This window comes from Gorilla gorilla, chromosome 2, assembly GCF_029281585.2.
Source record: "Gorilla gorilla gorilla isolate KB3781 chromosome 2, NHGRI_mGorGor1-v2.1_pri, whole genome shotgun sequence".
Taxonomy (NCBI): domain Eukaryota; kingdom Metazoa; phylum Chordata; class Mammalia; order Primates; family Hominidae; genus Gorilla; species Gorilla gorilla.
The window spans coordinates 153,593,440-153,610,495 of NC_086017.1; the positions used below are offsets into that span (position 1 = coordinate 153,593,440).

At 36.0% G+C, this 17,056-nt stretch overlaps 1 protein-coding gene and 1 non-coding gene across 5 annotated transcripts in view; both read right to left on the reverse strand.

The window, feature by feature from the left end:
- Positions 1–17,056, reverse strand: part of XRN1 (5'-3' exoribonuclease 1) — a 142,109-nt gene that overhangs the window by 106,502 nt on the left and 18,551 nt on the right. For all 4 annotated transcript variants that reach the window (XM_055383151.2, XM_019024246.4, XM_019024247.4 and 1 more), the window contains exons 3-15: positions 14,362–14,459; positions 13,046–13,155; positions 12,839–12,949; positions 11,175–11,257; positions 10,449–10,536; positions 10,196–10,364; positions 9,080–9,147; positions 8,632–8,769; positions 6,435–6,501; positions 6,124–6,229; positions 4,759–4,848; positions 1,731–1,887; positions 134–253 (exon numbers count right to left, since the gene is read on the reverse strand). In XM_055383151.2, the coding sequence (XP_055239126.1) occupies positions 134–253; positions 1,731–1,887; positions 4,759–4,848; positions 6,124–6,229; positions 6,435–6,501; positions 8,632–8,769; positions 9,080–9,147; positions 10,196–10,364; positions 10,449–10,536; positions 11,175–11,257; positions 12,839–12,949; positions 13,046–13,155; positions 14,362–14,459 (1,405 nt within the window). The remainder of the gene's footprint in view (positions 1–133; positions 254–1,730; positions 1,888–4,758; positions 4,849–6,123; positions 6,230–6,434; positions 6,502–8,631; positions 8,770–9,079; positions 9,148–10,195; positions 10,365–10,448; positions 10,537–11,174; positions 11,258–12,838; positions 12,950–13,045; positions 13,156–14,361; positions 14,460–17,056) is intronic.
- Positions 7,821–7,988, reverse strand: LOC115934255 (U1 spliceosomal RNA). The gene has a single exon (XR_004070071.1). It is a non-coding gene; the product is annotated as a U1 spliceosomal RNA (small nuclear RNA).

Consider the following 17,056-nt stretch of genomic DNA (forward strand, 5'->3'; position numbering starts at 1 on the left):
ACATAATGAAGAGGGTAGCTAAATCTCATTAACAAAACATAAATGATGATTAAAACCCATTGCTCATTAACCTATGTGAAATAGTCTCTGATTAAGAATGTATGTGTATGTAATGATTATTTCATGCACTGACCTCATCAATAAAAGGGATTAACACCACAGCTTCCCATTCCTGTTGTTTCCCATTTAGGTCAGTTTTAAAATCAGGTGGGTAATATTCTATAATTGGTGAGTCTTCATTGGTCATCAAATGCTGCGAAAATATAAAATAGTATAATAGAAATATAAGAACTAATATCAATATAGTTTTTTGTTAATGTATTTATAATATTTCCTCATATGTTAGTTTAAAATTTCTAAGCAAAGCAAACTAAATTTTTGTATCTTTGATATGTCACAATATACTTGCTATATTTTGATTTCCAACTATAAGAATTCTGATTTCACTACTACTCATCATTTATATATTTTACTGACTTAGTTATGCAGCAAAGTCATCCTTACTCTCAACATTCATTTTAAATTATTTTTTCTTGTTTTTTCACTCTACAAGACACACAGCTAAATTGTTTTTCTATTCAGACTTCATTTCAGTTCATCTAAAAGGCATCTAGTAGTCCTCTATTTTTAGCCTCAAATTGACAATTTACTTTCATGTCCTGAAGAACTGATTCTATTAAGTAATGTAACATCCAAGATAGTTTAAAATAAAAATATCCTAAAATCCAAGAACCACTGCACCACTAATATCAAAGAGAAATAGTCCAATAACACATTTCTATGACTTTATAACAGAGGTAGACAAAGAAAGCATAAGGAAATAAGGCAGCATACTCTCAGGGTAATATTCAAAATATTTAAAATAATCAGTATGGCATGGGCACTGTACGATAAAACAGACCGTAAAACACTTGCATGGTCATGCTGGTTCAGAGTGGTTGGGTATTAAAGCGTATTGTATCCAAAGGCAGGGAAAAAAGAATCAAAGAAACTTATGAAGAAAGGGAAGCCAGGATCAACAACAGTTTAAGGTTCAGAAAGATGCAGAAGGGAGTCTGACACTGCTAAAGAAGTAAAGGGGGTGTGTGTGTCTACTCCAATTCCTGACCAAACCACAGAATTAAAAGAACAGATTGTTACCCTCAAAGAACGATACAAAGTATAACTTCAGAATCACCTTAGTAGGCTTAGCGTAATTTTGGTAACCTTATCAACTCCTGAAATATTTTCCTCCTGTTACATGAAATATGTTAACCAAAGAAAGCTTTTTATTTCACAATTTGATAAATAAAATGTTTAAAAACAAACATATACTGAGGTAGTACTGCTGTTGGGGTAAATGACTTATTAGAACCATCCCTATACCAAAATGTAGACAGTAAAGGGAAGAGAAATGAATCTATAAATGTTTAGATAAAGTAGATAGCTTCAGATTTTGTCGGTTTTAGCCTACTTTCTTCAGTGTAGAGACAAATTGAAAATCTGTTTAAAGGTGCTGAAAATGAAGCCAGGCTCTGAATGGTTTACGGAGTTTCTTTGCATCTTTAAAACAAAGCTAACTTGAAATTAAAGAATTACTTTTCAAGGGACTTGTTAAAAAAATACTATGGTTTAAAACTGAAAATAACTACTTAGCTACCAAATAAATTTGAGTATTATTGTTTCTAGGTTCGGAGGAAGAGCTTCTAAATATCAGAAAGGACATAAAAACATTCAATTCTAAGACCCACCTGGTAGCATGCAGGAAGTAAATTTTTGCTGGCTGCTGGAAGTACAGCAAGAAGCTGTTCAAATGGCTTAAAAGGTTTTCCTAGTTCAAAATGGATTTTGAGTGTACTGATGTTCTGTATATCAGACAGGAAAGGTGCATAATGATAAGGATAATACCTATAAAACAAAACTGAGTTTTAAACAAGTGGCATCTTTATGAATTAGGTTAATAATAAGCATATACTTTTCCCCATATTTTAACAACATATAAAAATAATTTTAAAAAATTAGTACTGCCCATAATTCTACTGTCTGAATATAAGAAATTAGCAGTGTTGGAAAATTTAGGTCATCCGATGGCAACAAATGTTACATTTCCTGAATTTTTTTTTTTTTTTTTTTTTTTGAGACAGAGTCTCGCTCTGTCGCCCAGGCTGGAGTGCAGTGGCGCGATCCTGGCTCACTGCAAGCTCCGCCTCCCGGGTTCACGCCATTCTGCTGCCTCAGCCTCCCAAACAGCTGGGACTACAGGCGCCTGCCACCATGCCAGGCTAATTTTTTGTATTTTTAGTAGAGACGGGGTTTCACCTTGTTAGCCAGGATGGTCTCGATCTCCTGATCTCGTGATCCGCCCGCCTCGGCCTCCCAAAGTGCTGGGATTACAGGCGTAAGCCACTGCGCCTGGCCTATTTTCTGAATTTTTAAAGTGTGGTTTCACATTTCTGAAATTGGGATGAATCAGGTAATTGAAAAACACGTATAATGTAACGCTTTTTTTAATTCTCAAAATGTTGATCGTGAATCTTCCAATCAATAGATTGAATCAGAAATAATGAGGTAGTCAGAAGACTTTCAGTTTGGTCACTTGAGCCTGGATCATTTAAGCAAGAGGCTAAAAACAGTTGAACGTTCTGGTAAAAGCTCACAAGGAGAGGAAGAAAAGTGAGTCTTAGGTTATCTGGCCATTACCAGTCAGATCTAAGAACTTTTATCTTTGAATTAGCATGCTTATTATTGTATTTGTGATAAGGATGAAACCATGTATCGATCACATACACTAATTGTTTTTGTTTTTATTACCTTCTCATCTTAATTACAGGTATAAATATTTTATAAAGCTTTGAACAAACAATTTTTAAAAATTTCAATATGCTTCTAATGTTTGAGTCAGGATACCAAAAACATTGAAATGTTTTTGTATTCCATAATTATGGCATACATTTCAAAAAAATGGAGAAGTTTAGGAGGCCAAATGCCGTGTGGAATAGAAAAAGTGTAGACTTTGGAATCAGACAGGCTTTGACTTAATTCTTGGGTGTATAATCTTTAGGAAGATTACCTAACCTTTCTCAACCTTTCAGAGCCTCAATTTCTTCATCTGTAAAAGGGAGAAAACAATGTTTACTTTAAATAGTTATGAAGATTATGTGAGAGCATGCTTTTTATGTGCTTGGCCTTAATGTAAGTTACAACAAGAATAACTTACATTCACACTATTTTAAAAATGGCAAATCAAGGATTTTCTTCATGAGATTGCTCCTCAGAGAGGCCCTGAGAATCAGGTGATTATAAAACTTTTTTCAAAGGCTTTATTTAGTAAGTGAAACCATAATTAATGTCACATTATTTTGCACTGGTTTGTACTGCTGGATGGAGCTCTGAAACAGAGCCTAGCACAGGTGCTTTGAACAAAACCAAACCAAACAGAGTTGTGTTATCATCTAAAAGTCTCTAGTATTCACTGTATCATTTTTTGGTTTTTAATTTTTCTACTTTGGTGGATGGTTTGAAAATGCAGATGGGATTTGCTACAATAGGAAACATGAGAAATAAAATGATTACTATTCTCCATAAAAGCAAATAATTGGGAGGCTGAGGTATGACAATTGCTTGAACCCGGGAAGGGGAGGTTGCAGCAGTGAGCCAAGACTGCACCACTGCACCCTAGCCTTGCTGACAGAACGAGACTCTGTCTCAAAAAAAAAAAAAAAAAAAAGAACTCCTTTCTCTTTTCTTCTTCACCTTTCTAGCCCTTCCTAGAAGTAAGCCCATTTTTCAATGATTATTCTGTTTATTTATTTATTTATTTTTTTGAGAGCCAGAGTCTTGTTCTGCTGCCCAAGCTGGAGTGCAGTGGTGCGATCTCAGCTCAGCTCAATTGCAGCCTCTGCCTCCGAAGTTCAAGCAATTCTCCAGCCTCAGCCTCCCAAGTAGCTGGGACTACAGAGGCACACCACCATGCCCAGCTAATTTTTGTATTTTTAGTAGAGATGGGGTTTCACCATGTTGGCCAGGCTAGTCTCAAAACTCTTGACCTCAAGTGATCTGCCCACCTTGGCCTCCCAAAGCGATGGGATTAGAGGCATGAGCCACTGTGCCTGAACACTTCAATAATTATTCTTGATAGAGAATTTTTTAGCAAACACAAAAAATGTAAAGAGAATATAATGAACACCCTCACATAACCATCACTCAAACCCAGTAATTATCAAGACTTTGCCAAACTTGACTAACTTCGATAGAGAACATTAAATCTTTACATTAACTAAGACCTCTTATGAGCCTTCTGTTAGGGCTGGAGAAAACATTACCTATGTTTCATTTAAACCTGGTTGTATGGAACTTTTAAAAAATTACCATAAGTAGAGGCCGGGTGCAGTGACTCATGCCTGTAATCCTAGCACTTTGGGAGGTCAAGGTGGGCGGATCACCTGAGGTCAGGAGTTCGAGACTAGCCTGGCCAACATGGCAAAACACCATCTCTACTAAAAATATAAAAATTAGCTGGCCATGATGGCACATGCCTGTAATCCCAGCTACTCAGGGGGTTGAGGCAGAACTGCTTGAACCCAGGAGGCGGAGATTGCAATGAGCCGAGATCATGCCACTGCACTCCAGCCTGGGCAACAGAGTGAGACTCTGTCTCAAAAAAAAAAAAAAAAAAAATTACCCTAAGTAGAAATAAAAGGAAGTGCTTCCTAAATAAGACTCTAGTAGAATGAATCATTATAAAAAGACAAAACTTTATTTTTGTTTTTATTCTCTCACCAGCTCCAGGACTGAACTCCATGGTAGTAATAGTGCAAAATCCACTGTATTGCCTGAACATAACATGCAGCTTGATCAGCCAGAAAGTCACTGAAAATAGAATATTTTCATTATAACATATTTTCTGAAGACAGGCCCGTGTCTTTAGAGCATGGTATCTGCTGATACAACATTTTACCTCAGATGATTTATTTAATCAATGAATTAGCTATTTATGGCTAAAAATTATAATCCTAGAAACTCCAAAATATTTTTAAAAATTACATCCTGTCACATTACAGTTTTCCTAAACCAACTATCAAAATAGATAAGTCTGTTATTCATATTTACTCAGTTAATGTACCACTCCCTTGGTCCAAAGGTTGAAGATTTACCCAATGAAGCTTTCCATAGTGACACTACCACTCTCTTAAATAGTGGGGGTGAGACGGGAGAAAGGGATGGGAATCTTCTTTACATGGGATGATATCTGAGAGAAGCAAAGCAGCAAATCAGGAAGATCTTAAAATTTGGTCACAGAAGCTAGAACGCTTTCAGAAGTGCTGTATGTGAACAATATTCCCTCTAATCCTTTCTTTGTCAAAAACCAAATGCCATCTTCTAAGTTTGGGTAAAATTAGTCTTCAAATCATCAAAACAAAACAAAACAGAGCCCTGGGCTAAAGGCAAAAATATTCACTTGGAAATTACATAACTACATATTTCTGGGAGGTAGTTTTTTAATATGAAAAATATTGCTTTTTTATTATAAAAGAACTATTTCCTCATGAGTGAAAATCTGGACAATGAAGAACAGCATTTTTATCATCTTATAGCCATCACTTTTACATTTTTAGTGTTTCAGTCTTTTATCTATATCTAGGTTTTTTTAAGTGTTAATGAGAGCATACTGTATATATGATTTCATGTCTTGCCTTTACAATTTGTACTTAATAATGTACTATAAGCATCCTTCCAAATTGTTATGAACTTTCTGCAAGTACCAGTTTAGCAGTTCTGCAGATTCTGGAGATGGAAGAGGTGACAGAGATGGTGATTGTAATGAAGAAGCAGTAGCCAATTATGATGAACCTCCTTATTGGACATTTAGATTATTTCTAATTTTTTTACTATTATAAACTACTTTGTAACAAAAATCCTTATACATAAGGATCATTTTCTCTTCAGCAATTTTTATCACAGGAGTATAATACAAGTCAGAATTAATACCATCTTCTCCAAAACCAGACTAGTTGAAACATACACAATAATTCATGAAACCAAAAAATCATTTTTCTCCCACTACTTCATCAAAATCATATTTTCTGAATAACTGCAAAATCTAATTTTTTCTATTTTAAAATAAAAGCATTGGCAAAAACGTACTCAGATACTACGTCAACCCCCATCTTCGTCATGTAATATGTTCTTTTATATTGTCTAAACTCAGTTTCAAATAGGTCATCATCTTCAGTCTCATCTTCTAAATTATCTGGGGAAAAAAGTCAGAAAGATAGTGACTGACAATTATGAATAGCCTGTTTTTCCACCTAATGATTTGATAAATGCATATCCAAGTTGATGCTTATATGCTATCACAGAAATCTGTTCCACCCAAAATTAGTAATAATAAATAAAAGGTATAACAATTATCCTGTCAAAGTAGTAACATATCAAAACACACACTTCATACTTACCCTTAGAAGTTATCATTTCGCCTTCATTTTTGTCTAAAGCAGCCCAACACAGAGAATTTTCCTGGCCCTGTAAATTGTAAATCAACATAAAATGAATGGCAAGATACATTTCAAAATGAGATGTCATTTCTCTTCCATGCACCCATTTGCTTTTCTATAGTTCTTCCATGTTATAACATCCTTCATATCCTGCCCATCTGTTTTTCCTCCCTTGTGATCTCAATTCTTTCTCTCCTCTATTCTCTGATTTCCTGTCTACTGCCAATGACTCTCATTAGTTCTTCCTACTCCCTTATCCCCATTTCCTTTCTTTCATCCAACTTATGGCCTCTACCAACTTCCTGTGTCTGGGCTATTCCTGCACAGTGTCTCTAATGTTAGCTGCATATGGCTGGAAGACTGGTGAAGTTTAAGTACTGAATTGTGGTAGGGGAGCCAGGGATTACTGACAGGTAAGTTTTGTGTGTACAGGTTCCCAAAAAGTTGCAGAGCCCGTTTTCTTAGGGGGGAAAAAAAAAGACACACACACACAAAAACCAGTGGAATGCAGACTGACTGCTGCCAAGTTCCAGTGAGGAAGAGCTAAGCAGCGAGAAGGACTACACTAGAGAAAACAAGGACAGTTGCCCCTCCTGGAGCAAGAGTCATTAAGTTTGAACCTAAATAGAACCAGTACAGCAAGGAGAGTAAGAAACTCAACAGAATCTTGGCCGGGCACGGTGGCTTACGCCTGTAATCCCAGGACTTAAGGGAGGCCAAGGTGGGCAGATCACGAGGTCAGGAGTTCAAGACCAGCATTACCAACATAGTGAAACCCCGTCTCTACTAAAAATACAAAAATTAGCTGGGTGGTGGCGCACACCTCTAATCCCAGCTACTCAGGAGGCTGAGGCAGGGGAATTCAAGCGAACCCAGGAGGTAGAGGTTGCAGTGAGCCACGATCGCGCCACTGCACTCCAGCCTGAGTGACAGAGTGACATGCTGTCTCCAAAAAAAAAAAAAAGAAACTCAACAGAATCCAATAATTACAGAGAGGCTGAGGAATTTTTCACAAGAGGTTAACTTTTCAAGTTAACACAAGACATTCTTTGGAGATTATCAGAGATGCTCTGCAGGGTACTATCATATTCTAATTGATTCTATTATTCATTTATTAAGCACATAACATTTACTAGATATTGTGCTATTAGGCTGGCGCAAAAGTAATTGTGGTTTTTGCCATTACTATTAACTTAGACTATTGTATTTTATATGTAAATCATTTCTAGAGAAAAATCACTGATCTAGTTAATGTCTCATATCATTAAACGCTATAAATATCCACATTTTAAAAACTAGTCCATTGTTTTAAAATAACAATTTTTTTTTTAATTAAAAAAAAATTGCCAGGGGAAAGTGTGAATGCAGTCCTCCACTACCATAAGTCACACAGTTGAGTTTCCCACATTTGGCGAAATTGCAGGGCATCAGCACATCCAGAATGCAATGGATAAACCTCACCCTGGGAAAACCACCTTCATGATCATGGTATCCTCCCTGTCAGGTTTTAAATAACTGTTTTTCTTTTTTATGAGACAGAGTCTCACTCTATCAGGCAGGCTGGAGTGCAGTGGCCCAGTCTTGGCTCACTGCAACCTCTGTCTCCCAGGTTCAAGTGATTCTCGTGCCTCAGCCTCCCAAGTAGCTGGGATTACAGGTGTGTGCCACCACATCCAACTAATTTTTGTTTTTTTAGTAGAGATGGGGTTTCGCCACGTTGGCCAGGCTGGTCTCAAACTCCTGACCTCAGGTAATCCACCCATTTTGCCTCCCAAAGTGCTGGGATTACAGGTGTGAGCCACTGCACCTGGCCTTAAATAATTGTTTTTAATAACATGTTTTAAGTAATTTTTTTAAAAAGCCCAGAAAATAATTCATTTTCTGGGCTTTTATGTTTAGAAATGTTTTCCACATTTATTAACATAAAACACAATGTACCTCTTCAACAGTAAAAATAAGGAACTGATTATTGAAGATCTCATTAAATGATGGAAGCTAATAGAAAAAAAGAAACCAAATCAATTTCTGAAATGCCTATAGAGAGGAAGAGAAATAAAACGAGGCAATCCCAAATCATAAGAAGGAAAATGAGAAACAAAGAATATAATTTTTGCCTTTACAGTTAAAACAATGAAAGGACACCTAAAAAAATAGACACCTTTAACTTTTTCTTTTCCTTGTAGTTCCTGGCTTCTTCTGCTGCGACACCTGCTGCTTCATTGAGGTACTTGTTACCAACTTTGCTTTCAAACCATTTTAGGTCCACAAAAACTTCACTGAAGTGCTCCCGATCAAACTGTACAGAAATATTTATTTTTAAATAATTTAAGTATATCTAGAAGAATACAAATCAAACTTAAAACAGTGACTACTACTTGGGTATAGGAAATTGGAGAATGTTACTCTTTTATATATATGGGAGACCTCATGTGTTACTCTAAAAATACAAAGCAAATAAAAATAAAATTAACTTAGGTAAAAGTGTTTATACTGAATAAGCAATTGGAATAGAATTATAATACCCCTTTCTTCTGGTATTACATAATTGGTGACTGATCATTTACAGCTACTCTGCGACAGGAAACCAAAAATTTCTAGTTACTTACATCTGATAGTTTCACAAGGTATTTCTCAAATCGAGGTAAGTTGAGGTGCCCACTTTCATTAATATAACCTAAAAGAAATAAAAATTTAAATCTGTACTAAAAGCTGACATTTTTTCTAAACAATTCTACAAAACTCTTTCTACAAAATGTTGAATGTTCATGTTCTACAGTACTAATCAAGAAAAAACAGTGTTGCACTATATCCAAACTGGCCCTAGTTTCTGTGAATTTTATGCTACTATAATATGCAACATGTAAGCACCAAAGCCAAATATAAGAAATTCCAGGTTCCACATAATAATAATCCAACATTTGGTAACAATTAATTAAATTAAATATGGCCTATAATCTATCTAGATCATTTAATATGATATGTTAACTTAAGGACTGATGTTCTGCTACCCTGTGGTCTGTTTTATTCGGCATCACTATGTTTGTCAATTTTCTGTTTTCATTGAAAAATCACTGCTTCATATTAAACAGTGTGATGCATATCCATTTGAAAAAAATTGAATTTCTATGCTTAAATATGAAAAAAGTAAAACCAATAAAGTATGCTGGCTTTCTTAAGGAATTAAAGGCAAAGATTAGACCAGGTGTGGTGGCTCATGCCTGTAATCCCAGCACTTTGGGAAGCCAGATCACTTGAGGCCGAAGTTTGAGACCAGCCTGGTCAATATGGTAAAACCCCATCTCCACTAAAAATATAGAACATAGCTGGGCATGGTGACACATGCCTGTAATCCCAGCTACTCAGGAGGCAGAGGCATGGGCATAGCTTGAATCCAGAAGGCAAACGTTGCACTGTCGCCACCGCACTCCAGCCTGGGCAATAGAGCAAGACCCCGTCTCAAAAAAAAAATAATAATAATAAAAAAAAAGGCAAAGATTAGTTAGCTATCAATAAGTGAGGTTCGTTAACTCTGTTCACTTTCTTTCCTTGTGAATCACTGAAAATGACAACCTCAGAGGTTAGCACCTTAGACCAAAATAAATACTCAATGTTTTTCTACTTTTTTAGCTGTGCATGCAATAATCTACTAAACTAAGTCACATTTTTAGGGTAAGGTGGCACTAAATTAAAGTATCCTCGAGAGATTATTAAATTCTTCTTACCCCCAAGTTCTGGCAGGATGGTAACATATGTTCCATAAAGAAGAGGCAGTGCATCATGATTAATATGTAAATGAGGTAGATGAGGGATAAAATCATTACCAACAAGAAACCCCATCAAAATCCAATCATCTATTATCCTTTCAATATCATATTTAAATGTGATCTTTTCCTACAGTAAAATGGAGAACAAAGTCAAATCCAGTGAAAATTTCTGCAATGGAAATCCTTGGTCCATGGCTTTATTAATACTTACTTTTAATGCTGAAAACTCATAGTCAATATACTCTCTCATTAAAGACAAGTGTAGAAGGTGAAATGTAGTTTCTTCTGGAGCACATACCCTGGAATTAGTCAGATGATCAAGATACAGTGAATTTTATTTTTAAGGTCCCAGCTTAAAAATGTAACAAAGCTTAAATCAAAAGTATCATCAGAAGATAGTAAGGTATTGTAATTAAGGCATACAATTTATATGAAAGTTGCAGGGTAACAAAGATAAAAATACAATTGCAATAATAGATAACACATGTTAAAGTTCAAAACAATTGGTTTACATTATGTGTTCTGTGGAAGGATTCTCAGAATTAAGAAGTCCTAAATAACATATAGTAGAAGTAAGAAACTACTGAGATCTGGCCCATTTAAGGCTGGTCTTTTCAACAAACAATGCAAGGAAGATTGGATATCCACATGCAAAAGAATGAAGTTGGGCCCTTACCTTACACTACACACTAAAATTAACTCAAAATGAATCAAAGATCTAACCATAAAAGTTAAAACTTGAAAACTCCTAAAAAAAGAAAAATAAATGAGTTGGATTATAACAAAATTAAAAACGTTTGTGCATCAAAGGACACTATCAACATAGTGAAAAGGCAACCTACGGAATGAGATAAAGTATTTACAAATCATGTATCTGTTAAAGAATTACTATCCAGGCGTAATTTCTTTCTTCCAACATATATGCTATATAATTTACCGTTGTGTTTTTTTGCCACCAAATCGAACTTCTTCTCTTAAGAGAGAAAAATGTGCCTCATGACTTGTTAATCCAAGCATAATCTGTTGAAAAATGATTAAGAAATGTTTTTATTCTCCCATTTTTAATAATATTAGGTTCACAAAAGCAATTAAAAAACAATTCTATACAAGGAAGAATAAGAAACAATTAGCACATTAAATATACAAATAACAAAATATGATCTATTTGTAGGTTATGAATGAGATAAAGTGTACTTTTCTAAGAAAAATATGTTCACCTTAGCTCACATGCTTTTCATAACCATTACCCTATCCCCTGTCCCCTCTCCTCTTCCTATCCCTCCAAATCCCAAACATCTTCTCTTGGTTTTCACATATTTCTACTTGCCGTGGGGGAACTGGTTAGAAATTAGAGGCAGCAGCTTTTCTATGACCAAAGAATGCAGGACTCTTTTGGAGACCAGGATAGCCCCAGTATATGAAAACTCAGGAAAAAAAAAATGGAAAAGAGCGCTTCCAGTTAATTTTCTCACATAGTATTCTTTTTTTTTGAGACAGAGTCTTGCTCTGTTGCCCAGGCTGGAGCAGTGGCGTGATCTTGGCTCACTGCAACCTCCACCTCCCAGGTTCAAGCAATTCTCCCTGCCTCAGCCTCCAGAGTAGCTGGGATTACAGGTATCTGCCTCTATGCCTGGCTAATTTTTGTATTTTTTAGTAGAGATGGGGTTTAGCCATGTTGGCCAGGCTGGTCTTGAACTCCTGACCTTAGATGATCTGGCCGCCTCGGCCTCCCAAAGAGCTGGGATTACAGGCATGAGCCACCTTGCCCGGCCTCTCACACAGTATTCTAATACCCCAAGTAAGTCAACAGTCTGTTGACACATATCAATCAAATGCCATGTACTTGCATACTGTTTATTTCAATCTTGATTCAAACAAGAAAACAAAATGAAACATTTATGAGGCAATCAGGGAAATGATAGAATACTAACTGGTTATTTCTATATTAAGAAAAGGTTAATTTCTGTTTTAGGTGGGATGATGGCATTGTGGTTATATATTTTTTCTTAAAAAAAACCTTAATCCTTTAGAGAAACATTATGAAACATATACAAATTAATGATAAAATGTTTAGGATTTGCTTTAATAATCGGGCGGGGAGCGGGTAGGAGAGAGAGGAGACAGATGATTAGGGGTAGAAATTTAAAATTATTTAAGTTAGATGAAGGGTATACGATGTTCATTATATTACCTTTTCTATTTTTGTTTATGCTTGAAAATTTCCATAATAAAAAGTTAATGCCAAAAAAAGTCTACTAAAGGTATCTGGAGCATGGAGTTTTCAGATAAGGAGGTATTAAAAGCCAAGTATTAAGCCTGAGGGTAAAAAAGCAGCCCCATTTCTCTGACCTTGGCAAAGTATTCACAGCACTAGGATTAGTCACATCTATAGACTAATTATAGAGATCTGTTGGTCAATAAACTATGGCTAAAAAGCTCATTTTCCAATGATTTTTAGAAATTTGGTAATGATAGAAGTAGCAATCATTATTGTGTCTCCAATATTTGTTGCCACAGCCAGTAAGCTTCCTGTACAAAATGAAATCTCTTAGATATTTAACTATCAATGCATAAGTTTATAATAATAAAAATTATACCTACCAAGTCAGCATCTAAACCATAAAGACAGTGTCTGGTGTTTGGATCATGATCTGGCTTTGCTTTCTCGGATCTGATAAATTCCATGATTTTATGCTCTCCTTCTCCAGGAGTCTAAATAAAATTGTTTTTAAAAATGCAGTAATATGGTGTATGCTTGAGAATATTAAATAATTTTTTAAAACTCTTTAAATAAAAAAAGATAATAACCTCATGGCCTGAGAAGTAGATGGTAACTCCTTGCCATGACTTGTCTGTGGAAATTTTCATATTTACAAAATACTTCAGATGTTCATGTAACCTGGCCATAAATTCAGTTCCTAAAAATAATGTTTTAAAAAGGTTAATCTAAGAAAGACATAAAAACATTAAGTTCTCAGTGACAACACATAACTGAATCTGAGTACGCAGGGAATAGCTAGGTAGGTATAGGATCTCCAAAGAAGGTCAAAAGCTCTCTTGCTTATCCTGAAAAACAAGTAATGTACTTTTCCCTTGCAAATATCACAACTGTTTCTAATGTCACTAGTCCCCCTAAATAGAATCAGTGTCACACAGGGAAAGTCAAGGAATTTTACTAGTGTCTCAGCACTGTGCTTCAGGAATTTTCATATAAGGGCAGAGTTTGAGATCTCTAATGAACCTCAACCTTCTATTTCTTCTGCTGAATTCTGAAGTTTTTTTTTTTTTAAGGCTTGCAGCTTAAATCAGATTGTCAATAATAATAATAATATTACTACTGAAATTATTATTCTGAAAAATTATTATTAATTTGGAACCTGAGTCTACAATGATTACATTTTGGGAAAGGCTCAGATGGTCAACAGTCAAAAGCAATACAGTCTAAAACCACAATCAGGATAAAACCGGTTGTTAAACTGAGCAATGTGTGACCAATGCACTTAAAGAAAGGGCAAATTACCACCGTTAGTAAAGAACTGATGAGAAAGTTAGATTTTAAGATTTTCATTCAAAGTAAAGAATTATATGATGTTAGACAAAGGTTGTAGAAGTATATACAGTATGCTGCTGCATACAAAATTAAACATAATACTGATAAATTCATTTTCCTTAAAGTCATAAAAATCTTAACTAATTTTGAGAAGCAGAGTAGTAAGTGCCCTGGACTAGGAGAATCAGTTTCTTACTCTGACTACCACAATCTAGCTACATCAACTTGATAAGCTACAACCTCACTGAGTCTGTTTTAACATAAATAAATGGCAGGAGTAGGACAGAAAGATATATAAACATAAGTTTCTTCAAGGTCTGCAATTCTGTCCACCTGGGAGATTCCTGTCCATATCTGCTCTAATTTATCTACATCTGAAAATCCCTACAGTTTTTGTAGGAGTATTTATGACCAAGGTGACCAAATCGTCTCATGAGCAAACATAAGTGGGAAAATACAGTAAATGGAACCCTAAGGCCAAAATAAATAGAGCATAGAAAATAAAATACATTTAAAAACCAAGTTTTCAATTTATATTTCAATTCTGTCATAATTTGTCTCTCAGTGAATTTACCTGGTGTGATACAGTTGGAATCAAATCTGGCCTCTGTAGGAAGAGTTTCTCCCTTCTCTATTGCCTTTTTCATTTTGTCTTCTGCCTCCTTTGCTGACCTTAAAGGTTAAGGGAAAAAAGTACCTTAAGTTTTCTGAAAAAAAGTGAAGATCTTTATATAAACTGCTATGTAGGTGCCTTTATAACTAAAATAGTAATTCACCAGTTTTAACGTTCAAAACATACAAGTTTTGAAATGATTATGATTGATAAAAATGAGCCTCAGACTTGTCTGTTTTGTTTATTTAAAGAATTGAATTTTTCAGGCCAGGTGCAGTGGCTCATGCCTGTAATCTCAATATTTTGGGAGGCCAAGGTGGGAAGAACAATTGAGTCTAGGAGTTCAAGACCAGCTTGGGCAACAAAGCAAGATTCCATCTCTACAAAAATAAAAAAAATTATTAGCCAGGTACAGGGGCATGTGCCTATAGTCTCAGCTAGTTGGGAGGCTGAGGCAAAAAGATCCCTTGAGCCCAGAAGCTCAAGATTGCAATGAGTGATGATTGTACCCACTGCACTCCAGGCTGTGTGACACAGTGAGTCTCCATCTCATTTAAAAAAAAAAAATTGAATTTTTCGGATTAGGAATACAGAAGTAGGGCATTTTAACAGAATGTTAAAAACATAAAATAATTCTTGTCACAAATATATGGCAAATTCATTCTAAAAATAAGATCAAAAGTATAGCTTTAAATGTTCATTATATATACTATATCTAATGATAGTGACATTTAATGATCTTAATCATCATTTAATGTATACATTTAAGATCATTAAAGTTATCCCTAAGATTATATAAAAATACAATTACAAAATTGAAATATCTATCTTTGTGTTTCCTAAAAACATTTAAAATGAAAGCCTAATGACATTAATGAAATCAACTGCCAAATCATCACATTTTTGAGGCAACAGAATTTACTAGAAAGAACCTGAGTTTTACAGTCAGGCAAACCTGGATTTGAATATGGGTGTCCTACTACCTGCCTGACTTCTACTGCCACCCCTTTGCAGCGTACCAGCATGCCACATGGCATACAAGTTAGGAAGCTCTGCTTTGAGTATAGTTTCTACAGCCTTGCTACTGGCTTCATCTACCGTGCCCCACAGAATTCTATTTCTGTGATGAACAAACTCTTCTTCAAGTTTAACTTCTCTCTCACCAACCTCTTTAACATAACAAAAACTCTGAGGATATCAACTCGTTTGTATTATCTGCAATGTCTTCTTTCCTCTTTTCTTCCCTTCCTTCTTTGGCTGACCAAACGATTATTCAATGTTGTTATGTCACAAGGTCTTGGGATATAACAAAAGAGAAATTATTCTTGGCCAGGTGCGGTGGCTCACACCTGTAATCCCAGCACTTTGGGAGGCCAAGGCAGGTGGATTACCTAAGGTCAGGAGTTTGAGACCAGGCTGGCCAACATGGTGAAACCCCATCTCTATTAAAAATACAAAAAGAATTAGCTGGGTGTGGTGGTGCGGCCTGTAGTCCCAGCTATTCGGGAGGCTGAGACAGGAGATTCACTTGAACCCAGGAGGCAGAGGCCATAGTGAGCCGAGATCACATCACTGCACTCCAGCTTGGGCGAGACAGAGCAAGACTCTCCAAAAAAAAAAAAAATTATTTCTGTTCTGAGATTACACTCTAGTGGGGAGGTAGAAAATTAAACAGCCATAATGTTTAATCTGGATGCAATAAAGAAAATGTTTGACAGGAACAAGGTAAGACTATTGAAGTAATCTAGATTAAGATAATGGTAGTCTAGGCTGAGACAGTAGCATTAAAGATGAAAAGAAGTAGACAGATGTGACAAATTTGAGACTGGATAAAGAGGACTGGATGTGAGGAATGAGGAAGAGCGAGAAGTCCAAATAACTCTTGGACTTTTGGATTAGGTAGCTAGTGGCAGGTGTTGCCATTCATTGAAATAGGAAACACAGAAGGCAGACTGTTTTAAGGGGAAGATGAGTTCAGTTCTAAATATGTTAACCCTGAAGTATATCTGGGGTTTCCAAAAGGAGACATTCAGTAGGCATTTGGATATATAGGAGCTTAGGAGAAAGCGATCCACCAGAAAGATAAATTTGGAGTCATCAGCAGAGACACAGTAATCAAAGCCATTGGATGAAATCACTCAGAGCCTAGGACAGAAACTTAAGGAACATTAATATTTAAGAAACGCAAAGGAAGAAAAGAAGACAAGGAGACTAAGAAAGTACAAAGAGAGAATGTGGGTACATGATGGTCAAGGAAAGGGAGAAGTTCAAGAAAGAATGGTCAACATTGTTAAATGCTGTGGATAAATGAAATAAGTTGAAGAAAGAACTATTCTTTGGATTTAGCCATAATCTTTTTTTTTTTTTTTCTGAGACAGAGTTTCATTCTGTCGCCCAGGCTGGAGTGCAGTGGTGCGATCTCGGCTCACTGCATCCTCCGCTTCCTGGGTTTAAGCAATTCTCTGCCTCACCCTCTTGAGTAGCTGGGATTACAGGCGCCCACCACCACAACTGGCTAATTGTTTTTTGTATTTTTAGTAGAGACGGGGTTTCACCACCTTGGCGAGGCTGATCTTGAACTCCTGACCTTGTGATCCACCCGCCTCGGCCTCCCAAAGTGCTGGGATTACAGGTGCGAGCCACCACGCCCGGCCTG